Source organism: Natator depressus, chromosome 1 (assembly GCF_965152275.1).
Source record: "Natator depressus isolate rNatDep1 chromosome 1, rNatDep2.hap1, whole genome shotgun sequence".
In the NCBI taxonomy this organism is placed as follows: Eukaryota; Metazoa; Chordata; order Testudines; family Cheloniidae; genus Natator; species Natator depressus.
The window spans coordinates 211,315,493-211,341,301 of record NC_134234.1 but is presented as its reverse complement, the minus strand read 5'-3'; the positions used below and the strand labels follow the sequence as shown (position 1 = coordinate 211,341,301).

Sequence of the window (25,809 nt, the reverse complement as noted above, 5' to 3'; positions counted from 1 at the left end):
CCTTAGTCGACTCTTTTCCAAGATGAACAGTACCAGTCTTTTTAATCTCTTCTAATATGGAAGTTGTTCTATACCCCGAAGCATTTCTGTTGCCTTTCTTTGTACTTTTTCCAGTTCTAATATATCTTTTCTGAGAAGGGGCGACCAGAACTGCACACAGAATTCAAGGTGTGGTCATACCAAGGATTTATATAGTGGAATTATGATATTTTCTGTCTTATATATCCCTTTCCTAATAGTTCCTAACCTCTCTATTCAAATCTTTCCTCCACTCCCTTAATCATTCTCAGAATTCCTCACGAGTCTGTCAACATCTTTCTGGTAGTAAAGTGCTCAGATATAGACTGAGACTGAAAAAAAGAAGAAAACCCTCAGCAAGTAGTAGCAAGGACAGTGTGTGATCTTTGAGGGTAGGTGTAAATACTGTAAGACAGTGGTGTGCAAACTGGGGGGTTACCCCTCTGGGGAGGGAGGTGCAGGAGGTTCCCTGAGAGGAGCATAAAGAAACTGGGATCTCATGGGTCCCGCTGGACCTGCCGCCATAATAGCAGGATCAGGGAACAGAGTGATTATTGCAAGATGGGTGTGGAATTAATAAAATAGTCCTCCCATACCACAAACAAAATGAATGCCCTGGCCAGCAGATGCCGCTCTCCAGCGCCCAGTTCTAAAGACAGCACCATCACCAGCAACAGCACAAAAGTAAGGGATTACTTCAGATTACAAGTAATGGTGGGGAGGGGAGACAAATTCAATGAATGGTAAGAGGGATGCGACTGGAAAAATTTGCAAACCGTGGCTGTAAGAGCTTCTCCATGCAGCTCTGAGCTGGGAGCAGAGTATAAGCCCCACCACTCAGATCAGGTTAGAAGAAGAGGAAGCCCCTTACATAGCTGGCTGGCAGGTGGAGGGCCTCTTCATGACCTTCCTTCTCTGAAGGTGTTGTAGGATATGAGAAGGTGGCACCTCAGGAAACGGTGGAGCCCCTGGAAGAGAAAAATGAACAACAAAAGTTAAAATTATCAGAGAAAATGATTTCCAAGTTCCAGTTCCTACATGAGGCCTATCCTCTTTCCTACCACAAATAAACCAGTGAGGGTGTGATGCCAACTTTCCTTTCCCCTCAAAGAAATGCTGAGTGATGAATCATGAAAGGTTAACACCTGGTGGCTGGACAGGGTAATTGCACAGAGCAAAAGTAGCATCTGTAACTAGATTAGGATGGCCAATTGTCCAGGTTTTTCCAGGATGATTCCTTTAACGTAGCTGTCCCAGATTAAATGGTTCGGATGTCCCAATTTTTTGCAGCTCGGAAGTGACAGCCCTAAACCACAGTGTGGAAATGTGCAGCATAAAGGAAGGTGAGGAATAAGGGTGACACACTGTGGCAACATACAGGAACTGCAGTCTTTTAATCACTTAAATTCTTTATTCTTTTTTGGTCTTTCCTATCTCTCTCTTCTTCCCATGTTTGTAAGGCCAGAAGAAGAGAGGCACATTTTTAGATACAGCATAAATTGCATCCTTATTTGGGGAATACGAAGATAACTGCTGGAGAAGCCCCTCTAAAAATGTGCTTAATATCAGAAATGGAATCTGGAGTGATGAGATAGCACAGAGTTTAAAGAATGGGATATGGAACCTTTCATTTCTAGGGCAATGTTTCCAGAATAACTAGGGGGACTAGATGGCTCAGGAAGATTGTGGAATAGGGGGCAGAGCTTTTCTTTTTTAAGTTATCTGACACTAGATGAGTAAACGTAGAAAGATATTCTCATCTGAAGGCTGTTGTGTTGTCTCTGTGAAATGAATTGTAGAGGTCTCAGTCCAGTTCCTAGCAAACAGAGGTGACCACATGACATAAAAGACACCATGGCCATTTCCCACACACTCTTGATTCTGATGTTGCATGCAGCAGCAGTAGAATGTAGCCCATCTTTTTTCTGTAGCCATACTGCCAATGTAATTCAGGCCCATAAGTCAAAATTTTCAACCTTGGGTGCCTAAGGTTAGGCACCAAAATCCATATTTATGCTCCTAAAAGGGCATCCTGGTTTACTGAGGTAAATCCCATTGACAGGAAATCCAAAAGGAGTAGTGGATGATCTACACCTTTGAAAAAAATCAAACTGTTTATTTAAACACCTAACTGTACACATTCAGGTTTGAGACTGTTAGCTTGAGCTGTCCCTTGACACTCCCGCCTTTCCATAGGATTTTATTTTTTCTTCTTACCTAATGTGATCATCTCATACAGTAAGATTCCAAAGGACCATCTGTAAGAAAACACAGTGTCAGTTTCACTGGCAGGTCTTATTCCAATCTCTAGCCTGAAAGCAACTGAAAAAAGCAAGGTAGTAATTTAAACATATGATAACAATGAGGGTGAGCTGGGGAGGTGAGCAGAGGGAGGAAGGGGCAAGCCACCAGGTGGAGCTCCATGCTGGAAGCAAGGGTGAGCCCTACAGTGGAGTTTTGATCTGTGGATCAGAACACAGTGTTGTGTGAGGAATTGAAAGTGATAGATAAGGTTTGAAAGCTAGATATAGTTTCATCCCAGAACAAACCATACATGTCTGCCTTGATGCTGGGAGGTTTCATTAACAGCCGCTCTGGTGCCTGCCACTTGAGTGGCACAATCTGTCTGACACAGCTGGTGCCATAGGTGTGGGTTTCACACGCCAGACCCAGCCCACAGAGTTTGGCAGTGAAGTCAGACTGAATCAGGACATTTCTGGCTGCCACATCCCCATGGAAAAGCTTCTTCTGCTGGAGAAATTCCTGGCAAGTTGGAAAAAGGGGAAGAGTTAGTTGTTTTTCTTTTTAACTGACTGAAAAAATCAATTAATTTATGCCCTTTGCCCCCACCAATGATGCATGCACTACAGTGACCTGGGTCCCTGGCAGCCAGCCATGTGGTGAGTGTACCTGGCACACCTACATAATGTCACGAGGAGCTTTTATCGGAGGCATATTCTCATTGGTTAGGCCAAGAAGTTCCAATACCACACAAAGACCTATCATGCTTCCTCAGCCCTTTGGCCTTTCATGCAAAATTCCTAAGGAAACTCACTTCAGCTACCACCACTGAAAGCAGCCACCTATAGTGAATATCCATAAGCAGGGTCCACACCTAATCCACCAAGGGGGGGTGGGGGTGGGAAAATCCACCAATAGAGGTCCTTGCTCCTACTGAAGGGAAAATCCACCAGTCAGGTGATACCCACTCCTACTGGATGGGAAAATCTGCCAAGGAGGACATTCTATTCCTAAAAGAGTGAAAATCACTAATTGAGAGACCTTCCTCTTCCACTGAGAGGGAACATCTGCTCTAACTAGTGAGAAGTGGGAGGGTGAATCCATCCAGTGGGGGAATCCAGTCCTGCTGAAATGGAAAATCCAACAGTGGGGAAACCCATTGCCTCCTATCTTTTCCCTGTTACTCTTGTGTGTGCTTCCCCCTTTCTTTGCTATAACATTTTCATTCATGAAACAGAAGGGCATTTGGGGTTTCTCTAATAATATTCTGTTCAGCATTATTATTATATTTGTGAGATTCGCAAATCTTTTTCTAGCTGGGTTAAATATTTGTATTCCAGTAGTGCCTAAAGGCCGCAACTAAGATCAGGCCCCATTGTGCAAGGCACTGTACAAACACATAGTAAGAGAAACCCCTGCCCCAAAGAGCTTACAGTCTAAATGGAAATGTATTATTATCCCCATTTTACAGACAGGTGACTGAGACACACAGAGCTTAAGTGACTTGCCTAAATTTGTGACAAAGCTGGCCATTGAACATTGATGTTTTGAGTTTTTGTCCAGTGCCTTAATCATACTACCATCCTTCCTCCATTTTTATCTCTTCTATTTCTTCGAATTTCCATTTTTAAACTACAGTTTTTCTACTTAAATGTCAGTTTGTGCTACTACAGCAGGTAAACAATACAGATTCTTGAATGAAAGTAATTCCTGACCTGTTTCAAGGATTAATAGAAACAGGCAGTAACAGTGTCTTATCAAATCTAGGAGGAACTAAAACCATTTTTGCTTCATATTTAAATCTAGCACACATAATTTTTAGTGGATTCTAAATTTGAAAGAATAGAGTTCCCCCAGGTTGGACTCTGACGTTAGAGTGGGTTTCTGTCTCCTTTTTTGTCTCTCCTATCATGATAAATGAATCAAGATGTAGACTTACCAAGGCAGCTGCAACCTGCTGCCCGACTTTATATACCTGCCTCTCCGTGAAGTCATACGGGATACCATTCATGGTCATTACATCCTAGAGAAAGAGAAGCAGAAAGCACATCAAGCAAATGCCACAGTAGAGAAAAAGAGGGGGAATTCTGCTTCTTTCTGATGAGATTCTGGTTTCGGCAAATGGCACCATATCCATCTAGCCCTTGCATCTCCTACAAGCATCACTCTCTTTACGCGCCCCATAGCAAATTGGCATTATTGGCCCTGCTTGAGATAGTTATTCTTTATAAACATTTATAATGCTCAGGTACTGCATCAAACACAAACATGGAAGAGGTAAAAAGGTGAACGGTTAGACAATTGAAGGGTAGGTGCTACGTTGGAGGAATGGATGGTTGGTGGGGCAGGTGAGTGATATAGTGGGGATAGCTTGTGGGTAAGCAGCAAGGAAGGGGAAGTGTGACAGGAGGGGAATGACTAGGTAGAAATATACATACATAAAAAAGCAAGAGTTGTATTGTGAATGGATGGATGGTTAGAGAAGCCTAAGGATGGATGGATTAAAAGAACCACACATGATAAAGATATCTTCTTAAATAGATGTATGTAAGAGACATGGACAGAGATGGAGGATAGACATGATAACTGGTCTGGCATTCACTTCCTCAGACTCACCCTGCGGCAGGTCCACAAGAAATTCAGGAGATCCCCATGGGACACATCCTCCAGGATCATATAAAGGGGCAGCTGGACTACACAACATCCTATCAGTTCAACCATGTTATCATGATGACCAAGGAACTGATGGAACTTAATCCTTCCCAGGAAATCCTTCACCTCACTGGGTCCAGCAGTGTCTGAAAGTACCAGAGAAAAAGACAGCATCACCACAGGGAGGCAAAGAAGAGAAAAGATCATACTCAATATTCTCAACACAGAATCAAAGAATGATAGGACTGGATGGGACCTCAAGAGGTCATCTAGTCCAGTCCCCTGCACTCATGGCAGGACTAAGCATTATTAGACCATGCAATACAACCTCCTTTAACATGCATATATACTGCTTGTGACTAAACCCTGCTAAGACCAAAGTTTAACCATGACTAGCTGACATAATGATTAACACTACTTGTGCTTGCCTACAGTGAATGCAAATTCATGGTCAGCATCTTGTCATCTCACACCTTTACAGGCATATTCAAATATGATCAAATTCTGTAGTGAAGTCAAGGCCACAGAGAGAGATTAAGAGGGTACACAGACAGAGAGGAATCACTGGGGGGATGCACACAGGAAAGCAGGGTAGCTCACAGCAGAGAAAGGGGCAGCCCCTTGTGCAACTGCTAAGAAAGAAAACGGACTCAGAGCTAGAGAATGGGGAATTTCTAGTGGATTCAACACAAGTGGGAAACAGAGAAGTGTATAAAAATGGAGCACTCCTGCCACCTCTGTTACCCTGTAAGGCTTTCAGGATGACTGTCTTAGTTTTCCCAGGGTTCCCAGTCTCCAATTCTGCTCTGTAGATTCCCCCAAAACTGCCATTGTGTATCAGCTTCGAGGACCCTGGTATGAGTCTGTCTCGTGGTATTTCCAGCTCCTTCAGAATCAAGGCTGCAGATCTCAGTAGACTCTCCACAGTTGTCTCACTCAGCTGGATGTAGGTGTTCTCTGACTCACTGTGTTCCTTCTGGTTCTTGTCCTCTGCTGGCAATGGGGCAACAGCTGTTGCAAAAATAAAAGCCAAATGATATATAAGTGTTTGGGGGATGAATTTTCCTCTTTTACATTTTGCCACTGGCCATGAACTGTTCCCTTAGGCTCATGCTCTATTTTGATTTTCAGAATCATGGCTGGGGAAGTGTTATTTGGTCTCAGCTAGGCCAGCCCACAAGGAGACAGAGGACTCTGCTTCCCCAGGACTCCCATCCAACTTGGCTGAGAGGCAGGAGAAACTGAGACCTGAAATCTATGGTGTATGTAACTTCTAACCCTTGTTTTCTGGATACTGCATCTTTACACGTCTAAGAACTCTGACAGTGTGTAGATACAGCAGCCATTTTGTTCTCAGAATTGCTGTAGATTGTTACAGAGAAGAGACATACAGTGTCCTTAGAGACTTTACTTTCATTCTTTCTTAATTCCCTTAATATATACCAATTAAAAAATACCAATTCACTTTAGACTGGAAGTACTTGTTCTGCTCTTTGTGCATGGATATAAAACAAGCTCAGATCTGGGTTTCTTGCTTTAGCTACTTTGCAAACCTCAATTCTGTAGCGTTGCCAGCCACAACTGAGTGGACTCCTGGGAATTGGCCACTGTAACCGGGAATCAAATTTGTGATACCCACACAGAATATGCCAACCAATTTAGCCTCATAGTGTTCCTAGCCATAGGACACCATGACTGGAAACTGAATCTGGATCCACTGCAGTGCAGAGTATTAACGTCCAAATGGCACTGTGGTCAGCCTACACTGGCCCTGAAGGAATTGAGGCTAAAGCTTGAAACCGTGTCCCCTGCATGACAGGTTTCAAGTGATTTTACCACTACGTCATCTAACTGTACCCCCAGCAGGGTGAGATGACACAATGCTCTATGTACCTGAGTCTCCTCTATGCTATAACCTCCACCATGGCTACCATTGGTGGAGCTGTACTAGTGGTGAACTAGAGGTCCCAATTTTCCTAATGTAGACAAGGCCATTGAGTTCCAAGCTCAGGCTCTTCAGTTCTCCTTGTCTCTGACAGCCCTGGGGGTGGGAATGAGAGACTTTCCATTGAACCCAGCTCTCCCCTCTTTGTTACCTTGGCGTCTGGGCAGTTGCTGTTGCTTCGACTTCCAGCTTCGATAGCGGAGCCAAAGGATCACACCTAACAGGATGACAAAGACACCCACTAGGAAGACAGGGATGATGATCACTTCAGTCTGGTACTCACGCACAACTGTCAATGGGAAGAGAAAACGGGAAACAAAGAGTAACCGTTATTGCTCAGTGAAATCACCGTGTGTACAACACTCCCACACTGAACAGAGTCTGTACAACACCATAATAATAGTCCATTCTAGTAATTTTCAACATGAAGGAGCTATCTATCCATGCTGTGCTCATTGCAGTAGTAACTAAGCACCTCATCAACTGCTAGCCTGATTTCCAGAGGGGCTGACTATTAAGACTCCCACTGAAGTCAATGGGAGTTCTTCACCTCTGAATATCAGGCCACTTCTTTAGATGCCTTGTGGTGGATGGGATCTCCTGGAGTCCCCCACAGACCACGGTTCGGGTTGCTTCCTTCCTCTGACACTCACAGATTCCTACCCCTGCTTGGGGTAGACAAGAGTCTCTCTCAAAAAATAACAACACACACACACACACCCCTTTCCCCCTCTCCGGGGGCAGGGAAGACCAAAATAAAGAAAAGGGAAATACGAGGCGTTCAGTCTCATGGGCAAATCTTGGTCCCAGCTTATCTATAGGCATTTTATTGTCATGATCAGGGGTAGAGTCCTTCCCTAGACCCCGGCCCCCTCCAGCTTTTTGGGAAACATCCACTCTGTACCTGGTCCAGGCAATCCCAGGATCAATGACTGCCTCCCCCTTCACTAATCTATTCCTGTAATTAGCTGTCTCTGAGGCACAATAATCTTCCCCAGTTACCAACCCTTGGACTGGTGTTCCCTTCTTAAGCTTCCTCCTCCAGGCACAGGAAGTCTAGCAGATGTGTGGACGAACCCAGAAGAGTTTATTATCTTCTTCCTCAATAGGGTGAATGCATGACACCCACTGCTCCGCCACATACTTGTATATGAAAGTGTTAGCCAGTGCATTTAGGGATCACTCACCAATGAAATGCAGCTAGCTCTGGGGTGGAGCCTGGGCAGCCATTTTATGTCAACAATGCTGTAGAACAGTGTAATTGAGGTGAATAACTTCTCCCATTAAAACATGGGGGGGGGGAAATATTAGGGTGGAAGAGTAAATTAACTGGTTTGGAATTTGGGCAGAATGCTGGGGTTAACATCCTTACTCTCTTGGGTTACAATACTCTGGGATGCTCAGAGACCGTCGAATTGTGGAAGTCAACGAATGGCTACGCATGTGGTGTCAGAGAGAAGGCTTTGGATTCTTTGACCATAGGATGGTGTTCCAAGAAGGAGGAGTGCTAGGCAGAGAGGGGCTCCACCTAACGAAGAGAGGGAAGAGCATCTTCACAAGCAGGCTGGCTAACCTAGTGAGGAGTGCTTTAAACTAGGTTTATCGGGGGAAGGAGACCAAAGCCCTGAGGTAAGTGGGGAAGTGGGATACCGGGAGGAAGCATGAGCAGGAGCACGCGAGAGGGCAGGGCTCCTGCCTCATACTGAGAAAGAGGGATGATCAGCAAGTTATCTCAAGTGCCTATACACAAATGCAAGAAGCCTGGGAAACAAGCAGGGAGAACTGGAAGTCCTGGCACAGTCAAGGAATTATGATGTGATTGGAATAACAGAGACTTGGTGGGATAACTCACATGACTGGAGTACTGTCATGGATGGATATAAACAGTTCAGGAAGGACAGGCAGGGCAGAAAAGGTGGGGGAGTTGCATTATATGTAAGGGAGCAGTATGACTGCTCAGAGCTCAAGTATGAAACTGCAGAAAAATCTGAGAGTTTCTGGATTAAGTTTAGAAGTGTGAGCAACAAGGGTGATGTTGTGGTGGGAGTCTGCTGTAGCCCACCGGACCAGGGGGATGAGGTGGACGAGGCTTTCTTCTGGCAACTCATGGAAGTTACTAGATCGCAGGTCCTGGTTCTCATGGGAGACTTCAATCACCCTGATATCTGCTGGGAGAGCAATACAGCGGTGCACAGACAATCCAGGAAGTTTTTGGAAAGTGTAGGGGACAATTTCCTGGTGCAAGTGCTGGAGGAACCAACTAGGGGCAGAGCTCTTCTTGACCTGCTGCTCACAAACCGGGAAGAATTAGTAGGGGAAGCAAAAGTGGATGGGAACCTGGGAGGCAGTGACCATGAGATGGTCGAGTTCAGGATCCTGACACAGGAAAGAAAGGAGAGCAGCAGAATACGGACCCTGGACTTCAGAAAAGCAGACTTTGACTCCCTCAGGGAACTGATGGGCAGGATCCCCTGGGACAATAACATGAGGGGGAAAGGAGTCCAGGAGAGTTGGCTGTATTTTAAAGAATCTTTATTGAGGTTACAGGGACAAACCATCCTGCTGTGTAGAAAGAATAGTAAATATGGCAGGCGACCAGCTTGGCTTAACAGTGAAATCCTTGCTGATCTTAAACACAAAAAAGCAGCTTACAAGAAGTGGAAGATTGGACAAATGACCAGGGATGAGTATAAAAATATTGCTTGGGCATGCAGGAGTGAAATCAGTAAGGCCAAATCACACCTGGAGGTGTAGCTAGCAAGAGATGTTAAGAGGAATAAGAAGGGTTTCTTCAGGTATGTTAGCAACAAGAAGAAAGTCAAGGAAAGTGTGGGCCCCTTACTGAATGAGGGAGGCAACCTAGTGACAGAGGATGTGGAGAAAGCTAATGTACTCAATGCTTTTTTTGCCTCTGTCTTCATGAACAAGGTCAGCTCCCAGACTACTGCACTGGGCAGCACAGCATGGGGAGGAAGTGGCCAGCCCTCTGTGGAGAAAGAAGTGGTTCAGGACTATTTAGAAAAGCTGGACGAGCACAAGTCCATGGGACCGAATGCACTGCATCTGAGAGTGCTAAAGGAGTTGGCGGATTTGATTGCAGAGCCATTGGCCATTATCTTTGAAAACTCATGGCGATCGGGGGAAGTCCCGGACGACTGGAGAAAGGCCAATGTAGTGCCCATCTTTAAAAAAGGGAAGAAGGAGGATCCTGGGAACTACAGGCCAGTCAGCCTCACCTCAGTCCCTGGAAAAATCATGGAGCAGGTCCTCAAGGAATCAATTCTGAAGCACTTAGAGGAGAGGAAAGTGATCAGGAACAGTCAGCATGGATTCACCAAGGGCAAGTCATGCCTGACTAATCTAATTGCCTTCTATGACGAGATAACTGGCTCTGTGGATGAGGGGAAAGCGGTGGACGTGTTGTTCCTTGACTTTAGCAAAGCTTTTGACATGGTCTCCCACAGTATTCTTGCCAGCAAGTTAAAGAACTATGGGCTGGATGAATGGATTATAAGGTGGATAGAAAGTTGGCTAGATTGTGAGGCTCAACGGGTAGTGATCAATGGCTCCATGTCTAGTTGGCAGCCGATATCAAGTGGAGTGCCCCAAGGGTCGGTCCTCGGACTGGTTTTGTTCAATATCTTCATAAATGATCTGGAGGATGGTGTGGATTGCACCCTCAGCAAGTTTGCAGATGACACTAAACTGGGAGGAGAGGTAGATACGCTGGAGGGTAGGGATAGGATACAGAGGGCCCTAGACAAATTAGGGGATTGGGCCAAAAGAAATCTGATGAGGTTCAACAAGGACAAGTGCAGAGTCCTGCACTTAGGATGGAAGAATCCCATGCACTGCTACAGACTAGGGACCGAATGGCTAGGCAGCAGTTCTGCAGAAAAGGACCTAGGGGTTACAGTGGACGAGAAGCTGGATATGAGTCAACAGTGTGCCCTTGTTGCCAAGAAGGCCAATGGCATTTTGGGATGTATAAGTAGGGGCATTGCCAGCAGATTGAGGGACGTGATCGTTCCCCTCTATTCGACATTGGTGAGGCCTCATCTGGAGCACTGTGTCCAGTTTTGGTCCACACACTACAAGAAGGATGTGGAAAAATTGGAAAGAGTCCAGCGGAGGGCAACAAAAATGATTAGGGGACTAGAACACATGACTTATGAGGAGAGGCTGAGGGAACTGGGATTGTTTAGTCTGCAGAAGAGAAGAATGAGGGGGGATTTGATAGCTGCTTTCAACTACCTGAAAGGGGGTTCCAAAGAGGATGGATCTAGACTGTTCTCAGTGGTAGCAGATGACAGAACGAGGAGTAATGGTCTCAAGTTGCAGTGGGGGAGGTTTAGGTTGGATATTAGGAAAAACTTTTTCACTAGGAGGGTGGTGAAACACTGGAATGCGTTACCTAGGGAGGTGGTGGAATCTCCTTCCTTAGAAGTTTTTAAGGTCAGGCTTGACAAAGCCCTGGCTGGGATGATTTAGTCGGGGTTGGTCCTGCTTTGAGCAGGGGGTTGGGCTAGATGACCTCCTGGGGTCCCTTCCAACCCTGATATTCTATGATTCTATGATTCTCATATAAAGTGATAAGTACCTTCAACTGCCCATGAAATTAATAGGGGCTGGTGGGGCTTGGCACATACCACTATCGGTCCCTTGAAAAATACCATGGAACTTTAAAGACCATATGTGGTCAAGACCTCATCTATATGCCTCAACCAAAATATGATTTCCCCTAACCTCCTGCAGGGGCATTGATTTCAGTAGTGATTCAGAAAGAAGAGATTCTCCTAATGAGTCACAAACAGCATTTCTTGCAGCATCTGGGTTTCCCTTGGTGATCTGCCAGAACAGTTAAGGCTGCCAAGCCTGCAGCTTCAGGGCATCCCAGTGAGAATGCTTTTGTGTTGTTTATTTCTTATACTCTAGTGCAGGGGTGGCCAACCTGAGTCTGAAAAGGAGCCAGAATTTAACAATATACATTGCCAAAGAGCCACAGTAATATGTCAGCAGCCCCCCATCAGCTCCTCCCTCCCCCACTCCCAGCACCTCCCAGCCATCGGCAGCCCCGCCAACCAGTGCCTCCCCCTCTTTCCCCGCACCTCCCGATCAGCTGTTTCGTGGTGTGCAGGAGGCTCTTGGGGATGGGGGGAGGAGCAAGGTCAAGGCAGGCTCGGGGAAGGGGGCGGGAAGGGATGGAGTGGGGGCAGGGCCTGTGGCAGAGCCAGGGGTTGAGCAGTGAGCACCCCCGGCCCACTGGAAAGTTGGCGCCTGTAGCTCCAGCCCCAGAGGTGGTGCCTATACAAGGAGCCACATATTAACTTCTGAAGAGCCACATGTGGCTCCGGAGCCCCAGGTTGGCCATCCCTGCTCTAGTGCTACTGGTGTGAGCGCAACACTGATTTGGGCTGACTCAGAGTTCTGTGATGACAATAATTTGACCCCCCCAGTTGGAATTAGTATACCTCCGTCTGAACTTTGATCAGTGTGTTACATCGCTGCTCCTGTTTTACAGGAAATCTTCATCCATCATTCCCCTATCCTTTCCACCCAGCCATATACACCAGTGCTGGAAACATATTCTTTGTTCTCCACCCTGAGTGAAAAAGCCAATACACTCAGCTGGAAAGGCAAAACAGATGGGGGCAGGTGTGAAGAAGAGGTCATGCATTGGGATTTACTGCAGGGGAGGCCCAATCAAATCACTCTCTGGAGGTGAGGGTGGCTCACAGTTGACTGAGCAGGTCCTGCTGCTCAGCTTATGAGACCTGGACACACAAAAGTAAAAGGCAAGGAGACAGTTGCCTGGAATCTTACCACATAACTTGTCACTGTTGTTGCATTCCAGTAGCATGCGTCTGAGTCTCCTTACGTTCCCTGCCATGATCAGTTCGGTGTGAGCATGTCCTTCATCTCTGGAATTTCCACTGCACAGATATGAAGCATTACCATAAATACAGTGGCAGGACAAGATGGTTGCTGGGAAAGTGGGTGAGAAGCTATGCTATTCACCCTCTTTGTCACTGGTTCTAATCCAGCCTCAGATTAGTGGGAGGAAGTGAATCAGAGACTTGGGGAGCTATAGGCACTTAGGTGTTAATGGTCTAATATGGCATAGTCAGAATCAATTTCTGGTGATGGCATCTCAGTACGGGAGCAGAGGCTAGGTTTGTTCTGCAGTACCATGCGGGAGAGTCAGGTACCTCTCATTCCTCAGGAAGGCATAAGTTAAAAGACATTAGTTTACTTATATTTTAAATTATCTGTGTAAATCACATTTCAGATACAAGAATAACTCAGTCTTTTATCTCCAGGCCTATAAAACATCAGGCACATATGCATAAGACACCACATCACACCATTCTACCTGGCATTCCTGACCGAGTGCTTTCACTATGTTATTGCATCATGAACTTATACTAAGAAACAGCAGCTTTCTCATTAAGGTCTCCAGTACTGATTCCATATTACAGACATAATCAGATATGTAAGGAAACTTCATACATATGATTCATTACACCTGTAATTCTCTCTAACGTTCATTACACCTGACATTCCGCGCAACATGCAAATATGCACCTTTACACCTGTAATTATGTGTAGTGACCCTTTATCTGTGGAAATCTCTATAACTACCATTTGTGCATCCTTGCATACATAGGACTAGATTCACCAATACACACCAGTTGCTTTGTGCTCCTCTGGCATTGCAAAGCAGCTGTAAACCTTCTTTAACCATCCATTTAATATGGATTTACATCAGTTTTGCATTACTTGAGATGCGTAAAGCAGCCAGAAGGTACTGGTGAGTCTGGTCCATAATTCTGTGTAGTATCTAGGTGTGGCCATAACAGTTGCAATTCTGTACAATATGCAGGGATACAGTTTCATACCAATAATTCTGTTCATCACTTTTCAAAGATCCATTTACAAATATTTGAACCATCAGATAACATATGACAGCATACCTATAACTTCACAATATCACCTGTCCAACAGCTGCATTTTCTACTGTGCAACTCTGTTTTTTTCTACTATACTTATTTCACATTCTATCTGTCTTTAAATTGTCTCACCTGAACTCCAGTAACAGGGTGATAGTATATACATTTGTGAAATACAGGCAGGTGACTATTTACCATGTCAGTAATGCTTACTCAGTGACAAACTTGCATCAGCTCCAATGCCAATATTAGTAAACATTTCCAGGTATGTGTCAGCTTATTGGTAAAACTATAAAACATACAGGTATATGTGTCATTTGACATAGGATGTTATGAGCCTTGCAAGATAACATAGCTGTAATTCCTACATATAGAGTGGGGTGAAAAATGAAAAATGTTTCTATTGTAAATAATGGGTCCTTTTCATTATTTATTGATTGAGACATCAACTGATCAAGATCAAATTTGGTTTACTAATCAAAGACTACAAAAACAATGAGGAGTCTGGTGGCACCTTAAAGACTAACAGATTTATTTGGGCATAAGCTTTTGTGGGTAAAAACCACTTCTTCAGATGCATGGAGTGAAAATTACAGATACAGGCATAAATATACTGGCACATGAAGAGAAGGGAGTTACCTTACAAATGGAGAAAGAGTGATGACAAGGCCAATTCAGTCTTTAAGGTTCCACTGGACTCCTCGTTGTTTTTGTGAATAGAGACTAACACGGCTCCCCCTCTGATACTAATCAAAGACTAGACAGCTAAGATCAAACAGCACAAGGTTAATTTACCAATTCTGAAATATCAGGCCTGCCCACCCACACTGGTATGCATTACAGCAGTTTCAATGGACTTTTATAGACAGGATATTTATCCCACATTACAATTTGTGGCAAGTGACATGATTGGTACCATTCAATCATTGACAAAGGTCAATTTTGTTGCCAATGGCTTATATATTACATTTGCTCTAAATTTCCAGCATAACAAAGTATCACAACAGTGTAACCTTTTAACTGCAGAGTTTAGTGTGGGTTTAAAACAAAGGTTTTAACCAACTAAACATTAATGTCACCTTTATACCTAATATTCCCTATGCACCTGTGAGACATGCTATGTTTTCCATATATGCCTTTCTTGTGTTTCAGTTATAATCAGAGTTAAACACAAAGGTGTTTTTTTGCAAAGCACAGCTAATCATAAAGTATAAAAAATGTAAACAGCAGGAAAAAAAATAGGCTATACCTTAAGATATATTTTCTGTTCTATAAGCAATATAAAATCTGCTTGCTAATAACTCTTTATTGACTCTCTTAACCTGACTGTGCAAAGCTTCCTGGGGAATTTTTCTTGACACTTCTTTAGCATAGTCATGAGAAATGCTTAGGTTTTAGGCCAACATGACAACCCTATTCTGTTCAATTCTAATTTAAGTTCAATTTGATCATATTCATGTCACATCCATTCTTATTTGCTTACTGCAAATATTTGAGCAAGCATTTGTTTGCACCAATATTCAGGGAAAACTCATGACCATGCAAATGTTTTTATAGGAATATATGTGTTTTCCTGCATACTCCTGGGAGAATGCATATGTGCATTGGAAGGGTTCCCGTTGCCATCCTACATTTCTTTCTTTCTTTCTTTCTTTCTTTCTTTCTTTCTTTCTTTCTTTCTTTCTTTCTTTCTTTCTTTCTTTCTTTCTTTCAGATTAAAGATACAAGGAGGGAGGGAGAGAGAGAAAATGACTGTAGTGAATTAGAAAATGGAGACCAGTAATTTGATCAGTGCTCTTGGAGTAGGCCACAACACAGCTGTGGGATAGTATTCATGAAAACCTTGATCACAGCCCTGCCACTGATGCAATTTTAGTCAAATAAGAGAGACAAAAATGTGTGCCCACCCCCTCCCTTTGCAGCTAGATCTAGTCACTCACACATGAGGCCAGAGTCTCAACTGGTGCAAACAGGCATAGTTCCAATGGAATTGCACTGAATTACACCAGCTAAGGATCTGGCCCATTATATCTAAATTGTTTGAGAGAGTTACTGTGGTGAACGGTAGCAGCTGACAGAAAGGTGAGTAAATTCATTCACTGTACTTGTATTGGACCAGTGGGACATTGTTCACAAAACTCGTGCCCAGAAACCTGGCCCTGGGAACCCACTAAGACATTTCATGCAGATTATTACACAGCTGCTAGGGCCTTGATCCTGCAAGTTCTTGCATGATTTAGAGCTGACTGTGCAAGGCTGCTGCATTTCAACACAATTGTTAGTGTTGCACTGTGTCCTTACAGACACAAATAAGGTTTATAGCCTTTGGTGGTTCAGAAAACACTCAACAGAGCTGACTTTGGGATACCATTACAGGTGGGTGTTTGACATGTGCATAGGAAAAAAAATGGGAAGAAACAAAGTGGGATAAAGCTAGGGCCTGCAATGTGCTGGATGATCATGATGGTCCCTTCTGGCCTCAAGTCTATGAGTCTACAAGCAGCAGTTTGGGAATTCCCAGCTGGAGCTGTATTTCATTTTTTAATTGTCTTCCTGCTCAGTGCAACAGCAGATTCACCTGTTTTCAGGGAGTGGCTCCGAAGTGAGCAAATCATTGAAACCAGAGTCAACCAGAAGGACGATTGCTACTGAAAAGTCAATAAGATCAACCCAAACTTTTCAGCCCTACCTTGTAAGCAAGCAAACTAAGTATTCTTGTCAGCAAGTTAAGGAAGTATGGGCTGGATGAATGCACTATAAGGTGGGTAGAAAGCTGGCTAGATTGTCGGGCTCAACGGGTAGTGATCAATGGCTCCATGTCTAGTTGGCAGCCGGTGTCAAGTGGTGTGCCGCAGGGGTCGGTCCTGGGGCCGGTTTTGTTCAATATCTTCATAAATGATCTGGAGGATGGTGTGGATTGCACTCTCAGCAAATTTGCGGATGATACTAAACTGGGAGGAGTGGTAGATACGCTGGAGGGGAGGGATAGGATACAGAAGGACCTAGACAAATTGGAGGATTGGGCCAAAAGAAATCTGATGAGGTTCAATAAGGATAAGTGCAGGGTCCTGCACTTAGGATGGAAGAATCCAATGCACCGCTACAGACTAGGGACCGAATGGCTAGGCAGCAGTTCTGCAGAAAAGGACCTAGGGGTGACAGTGGACGAGAAGCTGGATATGAGTCAACAGTGTGCCCTTGTTGCCAAGAAGGCCAATGGCATTTTGGGATGTATAAGTAGGGGCATAGCGAGCAGATCGAGGGACGTGATCGTTCCCCTCTATTCGACACTGGTGAGGCCTCATCTGGAGTACTGTGTCCAGTTTTGGGCCCCACACTACAAGAAGGATGTGGATAAATTGGAGAGAGTCCAGCGAAGGGCAACAAAAATGATTAGGGGTCTAGAGCACATGACTTATGAAGAGAGGCTGAGGGAGCTGGGATTGTTTAGTCTGCAGAAGAGAAGAATGAGGGGGGATTTGATAGCTGCTTTCAACTACCTGAAAGGGGGTTCCAAAGAGGATGGCTCTAGACTGTTCTCAATGGTAGCAGATGACAGAACGAGGAGTAATGGTCTCAAGTTGCAATGGGGGAGGTTTAGATTGGATATTAGGAAAAACTTTTTCACTAAGAGGGTGGTGAAACACTGGAATGCGTTACCTAGGGAGGTGGTAGAATCTCCTTCCTTAGAGGTTTTTAAGGTCAGGCTTGACAAAGCCCTGGCTGGGATGATTTAACTGGGAATTGGTCCTGCTTCGAGCAGGGGGTTGGACTAGATGACCTTCTGGGGTCCCTTCCAACCCTGATATTCTATGATTCTATGATTCTAAGTAACCCCACCTCAGGTATAATACACGCACACTGTCATGGACAAATACATGGACACAGTCACTAATAGGTACAATCTTAGGCACTGGGATTCCCAGTTACACACAAGCACTCACACAAATAAATACATGCATTTGGTCCCCAATTCAGACACACATGCAGATCCACACAAAAAAATGCACATTCACACTTATACACATATGCACACCCAGAGACGTGTGCGCACACAGACTTGTATCTACACTCAGATGTGCTTGTATGGTCACAAAGGTGCTCAGAACCAAACAAATTCACACAAGCATCTAGACACAAAGGCTGTATCTACATCATCCCTTTCTCTGAAAAAAATCCCAATGTTGTTTATACTGGTGCACTCTATCAGCAACAGCTGTGGCGGGAGCATTAATACAGGAAGATGTCTATCCATGATCAGGGCAGGTCTACGCAAGCTGGTGATAAAATAGACGGCAGCGACCAGCACCTTATTTGCACTGGCACTCTCACTGTTACTCCTTTTGGTGGAACTGCACTGCTGTTAGCGATGGAAAGAATTTTTTTCAGTCAAAGGCTAGTTTAGACAAGCCCATTCACATAACAGCCCCTCCAGCAAAACTGAACCAAATGGGGACAAAATCCAGAACGCCATTCCATTTAAAACAAAATTATAATAATCTTCTGAAATATTTTTCAGCGTTATTTTCAATATAAAGCACAAATTGATTCTAATGACTTGGCACTTTACATGGACCACTCTTCTGATCTGCAATATAGCAATTCTTGTGTGCTAGGATCCCAGCTTTGAAGCGTAGCACGAATATTAACTGATTGATCACAAAGCCCCCTGTGTGGTAGATAAGTATTATTATCCCCCTTTTAGAGCCTTGGGAACAGAGAAGGGTTATATGGAATTTAACATTTCCCAATTCCCAGTTCCTTTCTAAATATACTCTTTGCTAATTAATTGTGTAACAATCATGAAACTGTATCCAGAGGCATGAAGTGTTCAACTTACATGGTGTTTAAAAAGAGTTTAAGCAAATGAATCCATGAGGGGACTGGCTGGCTTAGCACAGTTGCTACCAGGCTATAGACACTCGCACTTTTTGGTAGGCAAAGTGAACCCAGCTCAGGTCAGTTCAGTATTGACTGAAAGTTGTTACCATCGGATAGTTTTTGGGTGGTTTGTATGAAATGCATTGGTAGATCTCAGTCCAGTTCCTCTTATTTCAGGTGTTCACATCTCAAATACATGGTTACAACACAAACTAATTGGCCTCCTGCTGACTGTCTCAGCAGAGACCAAACATGAAACACGCTCTTAAGACTAACCTACCTTCTGTCTTAAAAATGGTCCCTCCAAGGTCAGGGTTAAGGCACATTAGTGGAGGCACAATGAGGAACCTTGCATTGCCACTGCCTATTCCATACCTCTTCTGTGAATAAATACAGCACTTCAGTCTCCAGGGTTGCCACCTTGCACCAGCACCATGTTCTCACAAATGTTTCAAAAGACAAATTAAATAAAAGACACCTTCTCTCTAATAACAATACAGGGGTATTTCTTGAACTACAATATTATTCTAGACAGTATGTGTAGACATACAAATGTGAATCTATATAGAGATTTACAAATATGTAACAGAGAGTGATTGCCCTTAAAAACACTCTTAATTCCATGGAAACTCCTTGATTCTCTGGGTACCAGTGCTACTTACTAGCCCTTTCCTCAAAAGCAGAGACTAGAATGAATTCATATCTCCTGTTCCTTGCTCAGTAAGAAAGATAGATAGATACATAGATACATAAATATTAAGGTCAGAAGGGACCATTATGATCATCTAGTCTGACCTCCTGCACAATGCAGGCCACAGAATCTCACCCACTGACTCCTTTGATAAACCTCTCACCTATGTCTGAGCTTATTGGAGTCCTCAAATCATGGTTTAAAGACTTCAAGGAGCAGAGAATCCTCCAGCAAGTGACCCGTGCCCCATGCTACAGAGGAAGGTGAAAAACCTCCAGGGCCTCTTCCAATCTGTCCTGGAGGAAAATTCCTTCCCAACCCCAAATATGGCTATCAGCTGAACCCTGAGCATATGGGCAAGATTCACCAGCCAGATACCCAGGAAAGAATTCTCTGTAGTAACTCAGATCCCACCCCATCTAACATCCCATCACAGGCCATTGGGCCTATTTATCATGAATATTTAAGATGACTGCTGACACTTATGAAAAGTAGCTCTGAGACCCTTGAGTCGGATGCAGCAAGGCAGCAAAGGATATTTCGGCAATACCTGAGAACAGTGATAGACAAAAACCAACAAGTGAAGGGGTTTTTTCAATAATCTATTTTATTAAATGCAAACAAGCATTCAACATCAAACCCGTATAGCAAATTTACACAAGCATAGGTAACAGAGATAATATTTTACAGTTCATACAATGTGTCTCACTGAGCTTTTCCCATCAGCGTAGATACTCCACCTCCCAGAGGGGAGGTAGCAATTTTGATGGGAGAAGCCAGGATTTTAATTGGGATAACTGCATTGCTTAAGGGTGGGTATTTACCATACTCCTGAATGACATAGCTATGCTGACATAAGTTGGTGATGTAGACCAAGTCTGGGATTCCAGACTACCTTGTCTCTGTTATATGAAGAAATGTAATACCCTAGGTACAGATGTGAGGGAGCTGGAGAATAAGGGGCAGTCCCCATTTATAATATTGCTCTGTGATTAAGTGTTGCACTGGCAACTAGTGCAGTTGCTGGTAAATTGTTGGGTCAGCTGTTCTGACATCTCTTCTTGAACCTTTTTGTACACAATGAAAACTTCACTTTGGAGCTGTCTGTCCTCCATTCTCATTTCCACCTCCTTTCAGAAGTAGTCTTGCTTCAGTTCCTTGCCCTCCTGCCTGGGCCTGTCCTGTTTGTCAGAGGTGGCTCTTGTTTTCTTCTCTTCAACCCGAAACATTTGGTCTGAGTCTCTATTCATGTGTCTGTGCATATCCACAAATAGGTCTTCCCCGTTTTTCATATTCCTAGACCTGAGGTTTCTTATCCATTCCACTACCATGAATCCCATCCACTTGCCCTCTGGGACAACCATAGCCAGGTAGTAGACAGTGTATTAAAAAGTAAGAAATGATAGTTAATTACCAGAGCAACAGCCCATTCTTCCCTCAGAATGCAAGTAAGAAAAGTGACACTTCAGTTCAGTTTCAAATTTCAGTGCCTTCTGGGGAGCAATGAGGAAAGGAGCAATGGTCTCAAGTTGCAGTGGGGGGACGTTTAGATTGGATATTAGGAAAACTATTTCACTAGGAGGGTGGTGAAGCACTGGAATGGGTTACCTAGGGAAGTGGTGGAATCTCCATCCTTAGAGGTTTTTAACACCCGACTTGACAAAGGCCTGGCTGGGATGATTTAGTTGGGGTTGGTTCTGCTTTGAGCTCATGAGGTCTCTTCCAACCCTAATCTTCTATGATTCTATGATTCTTACAAAGCACTTTCTCATTGAACTAGCAATGGTAAGAATATAAAATTAGAATTCATACTTAATACTCCTCATAATAAATGAATTGGTGGTGGTAGCTTATTGTGAAAATAGGAGCAAAACAATTGTTTGGAAGGGAAGAGGAGTTGTGGAGGTCAGTGTAAATAGATGTTTTAAAGGTTATATTTTGTAGGTGAACAGAGACCTCAGAAAAACTCTGTGTTGAGGGTCCAAGAAAAAGAAAAAATAGATGTTTTCGAGAGAAAGAGGGGAAATGCTGCTAGGCTTGCACCAGAGACATTTGTACAGATGATGCTGGAGAAAAAAGTCTGTGAATGAAGAAGCTGTTGGAGGTTCTGTGATGGTACAAGGAATTATGCATGACCCCTAAATTTCACAGCCAGGTTTGATCATTTACTTTATGAACAATTTTCAAATACTAAGGACTTGTTATGCCATCCAGATGGTCTTTAATTATTAGACAGTCACACAGACCTGGTTAAAGCTGATGGGTGTGCTAAGAACTTTTTCCTCAGGCTAAATGGAAGGAACCATTCAGCACCTTTTATGCAGTGACAACAATAGAAGCCACCATCCAAGGAACTGCGCCACATGGAAAGGCCGGAGCAACAGTCAACTCAAGGAGAGTTAGGCCATATCTACACCACCACTTATGTTGGTATAACTTATGTTGCTCAGCAGTGTGAGAAAAATACCCTCCTGAGGACAAAAGTTACACAGACATAAGCATCAGTATATACAGAGCTATGTTGGTGGGAGAGCTTCTCCCGCAAACATAGCTACCACCACTTGTTGGGGGTGGTGTAATTATGTCGACAAGAGAGCTCTCTCCCCTCAGCATACAGCAGCTACACAAGAGATCTTACAGCAGCGCAGTTGCATCAGTACAGCTGGGCTGCTGTAAGCTCTCTAGTGTGGACAGAGCCTAAGAGGGTTTCTGTTGGGGCTGGCTGCAAACACAGGTACTAAAGGATTTTTCTGGCAAGAATCTGAGTGTCTGAGAGTTAGGAAGCCCACAAAGCCAGAGGAGCAGTCATGAGCATAGCATAGCAGAGAGACAGAGCTCCTTGGGCACAGAACACGCTGGACACGCAGGCTTGGAAACTCTGAGGAAGGAAACTGCCGGCTGTTTGTTTCTGTAGTGTTCAGAAAAACATGACTTTGTGTACACACTTTGTAAATAAACAGGATTGCACCAAAAAATACATCTGACGTGTAGCATCCAAAATGGTTGCTGACAGAAACAACCCAGCAAGGCCCCACATACTGCCTAACTATTCAGATAAAAAGGGGCAACAGACTGAAATTAATGACTAGGAAAACTTATTTTCCACTAAAGGAAACATTCATAATAACTCTTCCCCCAGCCCTTAAGCCTGTCAAACTGGCCTCCATCAGAACATATTTAATCAAAAGCTACATACCTGGTGTACAGGGCCCCTTGTCTGCTGATTCCTCTTGTTCCTTCAGAACACCCCAGCTATCATTTCCACTGCCCTGTCTGGATCCTGGGACTTCCCAGAGAGATCCTGAAAACCTGGTAATGTCCCTCTGGTACACTCAGGCTTGATCTACACTAGCAACTTATGACGGTATAAAATCCACACCACTGAGAGATGCGGCTATACCAACCTAACTCCAGGTGTAGACAGCACTAAGCTGATGGGAGGGCTTTTCCCATCAATGTAGCTACTGCCTCTCAGGGAGGTGGATTACCTACTCTGATAGGAGAAGCCCTCCTGTAGGCATAAGTAGAGTCTTCACTGAAGCACTACAACGGCGCAACTACATCAGTGCAGCCGCACCGCTGCAGCATTTTAAATGTAGACAAGCCCATAGTCCATGGAACAAGAAGTATTGTCTTCTTCATCCCTCACCTATCATTGCAAGTTGCTTCCGTTCTATTATGCAGCTCCTCAAGCTGCACTGAAGGGCAAGTTCTGAGGATTCAGTCCAGCTCGTCATAGAATGGACATGCTTTCCACCCTGAACCAGACATATATGATGTAAAGCTCATGTAAATTAGATCAGAATCAGGTCCTTAGGTATAAAGAAAAGGAGTACTTGTGGCACCTTAGAGACTAACCAATTTATTTGAGCATAAGCTTTCGTGAGCTACAGCTCACTTCATGAAGTGAGCTGTAGCTCACGAAAGCTTATGCTCAAATAAATTGGTTAGTCTCTAAGGTGCCACAAGTACTCCTTTTCTTTTTGCAAATACAGACTAACACGGCTGTTACTCTGAAACCTGTCCTTAGGTATGTATCACACATACATAACACAGAACTTATATACAATGTGTACAGCATTTCTCTACATTAGAGTTCTCAACTTCCTTGTTTCTGATGGACAGACCTTAATTTTGTGCAAAAATCTTCCTCTTCACCCAAAAAGTCCCCTAGAAGTCATTTCACTTAGACAGAACTGAGATGAATGTCCCCTGCACAGCTCCTTTCTTCTCTCCCTCTCCCCCAGCCCCACTGCCCCAACATCACCGTTACCATTGGCATTTACAAAGACAGGTGTTCTCAGCACAAACAGCTGAATAGCTAAAGAGCCACATCATAGAGTAGGTGACACACAAGTAAAATTTCTTTCAAAGATTTAAATATACATCATCTATTATCTTCCAGCAGTGTTTTCTCTTGCCTACCTGAGTTAACCCCCTTCTACTGACACTGTAGCCTTTTCCTGAAGCTCCAATCTGTTGCTTCTTTCCTAGGTATCTCACAACAGTGCTGACGGCTATGTTGCGTGTTTCCCACCAGGACTAGTTCCTTCCTGGTGATTTTTGTACCCTGGACCTGGCCAACTTCCCTTCTTTGCTCCTCAAAGTCTTCTCAGCTGTCTCCCCAGGGAGATCATGTGATTGTATTTCTAACACTCTGGCTGACTGGTACACCCACACTGGTAAAACGGGTCTGCCTGGCTCTTCCACATGCAAATACCCCCTGCAGCTTTGACAGCAAAGGCCAGAGAGAGTCCTGGGGCGGGGACCTCAGAACATAGCGATCAAGAAAGAGAAAGAAAGGCAGACACAAACACAGATCAACAGAGGCACAGAGAAAGAATGAAAAAGATAAACTGGGGAACAAGAAAACACCCAAAGTAACACACTTCTGTCATATTTTTCAGAAAGAATTGGTGCACAGAATAAAGAACCTGTAAAAAAAAAAAAAATCCCAAAAGCTAAAGGCTCCAGACACCAGGGAACCTTTCTCATGCAGAACAGATCCTGAGGGACAATATGCATAGATTTTTCCAAATATTTATTCTACTTTTTTTTCTCCCTTTGTGGGTGAATTAGTGACTCAGAGAGGGAGACAAAGACTGATAGCATTGGGTAGGCTGGCCACATAGACAGAGGCAGTGCAAGCTTTCTTCACATATAAACCTGTCACTTCACCTCAGTCCTACCCTGTAGCCCCTCTGCTATTGCAGTCCTGGGCTCACACACAGCTCTGTCAATGCCCCTCAGCCCTGACCTACCACAACTCTTCATCTCAATACAGCTATTTCGGTTCTTCCCAAAGCTCTGCCAATGCATCTCATATCTGATTCCTGACTAGCAGCTCTGCCTGCTATTCAAGTCCTGTGTCACACACCCAGCTCAGTCAGTGCACCTCAATCCTGATCTGCAGCACACACTGCTATTCCAGTTCCAGAAGTCACCTCAGCTGCCACTGTAAAACCTTCCATTCGAGTTTCATGTTACTGCTATCAAGTTATGCGAATGGGTTCAGGATTATTTGCTCAGCTATTTAATAAAAGTGGGTGGTGGTTATATTACAACAGGAAATTACATATCACCTGCTGTTGAGACACAGAGTCCGTTTCCCAGGCAATGACATGCTGCAGGTGGCTTTGGAGAGAGATGCATCCTGATATGATCACAATCAACCACCTGGAGCAGAATAAACCTTTTCCCTATTAACACTTTGGTGTTGTGCTTATGATTTTCTTTTGGGTAGATTTTAGTGGTGGTAAAAGATGATGGTTTGACAATGCTGGAGAATGAGGTAGTTCATTTGGCCACAGAAGAGAAACAGCACAGATGGTGGTGGTGCTCCCTGCACCTCCCTCGGCCATTGTGCCTTAGCTCTTCACTGTACAGCCTGCCTGTCGGAAGTAGGAAAGAGAGTTGTTGGTTCTCTGGTCCATCATTGCTTGGTCTTTCTAATGAGACTGGCAGTAAGAGCAAATTAGTGTCAGTGAAAGTGTTTTTTTGTGATGACTCTTGCCCACTGGGAACCAGTGAGGCCTTACCTGTATTGAAGATTTGCCCCAGTTACCAACATTGATATAACATCATCAGTGCAAATTCCAGGCACTATTTCTTATTAACATTGGTGCAAGGGAAGATGAGTTGAATCTGACGAGTGTCTCTTCTGTGAAAACAGCAGGAACTCCATTGTACACCCTGTTCCCTATTGAAAGATGGTAGAAAGAGCAGATGAATCATAAGGGTCTGTTCTCTATTTAATCAGGGTGCAAGGTCTGTGAGGTGACACCTATGGTTACATTCCTCATGGAGACCCTAGGGAACATGTTCAAGTTTCCTGTTTCTATTAATGGACAACGTGCTTCCCTTCTTCCAGTCTCATTTCTCCCACCTCCTGACTCTAGGCAGAATGGTGGGAGAGATAAGGGGTTCATATT

At 44.1% G+C, this 25,809-nt stretch overlaps 1 protein-coding gene across 1 annotated transcript in view; it reads right to left on the bottom strand.

The window, feature by feature from the left end:
- STYK1 (serine/threonine/tyrosine kinase 1) overlaps positions 1-25,557 on the bottom strand; it is a 28,301-nt gene extending 2,744 nt beyond the window's left edge. Inside the window, exons 1-9 of the mRNA XM_074948265.1 lie at positions 25,417-25,557; positions 12,680-12,789; positions 7,008-7,145; positions 5,656-5,922; positions 4,876-5,057; positions 4,199-4,282; positions 2,573-2,781; positions 2,236-2,276; positions 890-986 (exon numbers count right to left, since the gene is read on the bottom strand). Coding sequence (XP_074804366.1) covers positions 890-986; positions 2,236-2,276; positions 2,573-2,781; positions 4,199-4,282; positions 4,876-5,057; positions 5,656-5,922; positions 7,008-7,145; positions 12,680-12,789; positions 25,417-25,448 — 1,160 coding nt within the window. The 5' untranslated portion in view covers positions 25,449-25,557. The remainder of the gene's footprint in view (positions 1-889; positions 987-2,235; positions 2,277-2,572; positions 2,782-4,198; positions 4,283-4,875; positions 5,058-5,655; positions 5,923-7,007; positions 7,146-12,679; positions 12,790-25,416) is intronic.
- Between the last annotated feature and the right edge of the window lie 252 nt (positions 25,558-25,809).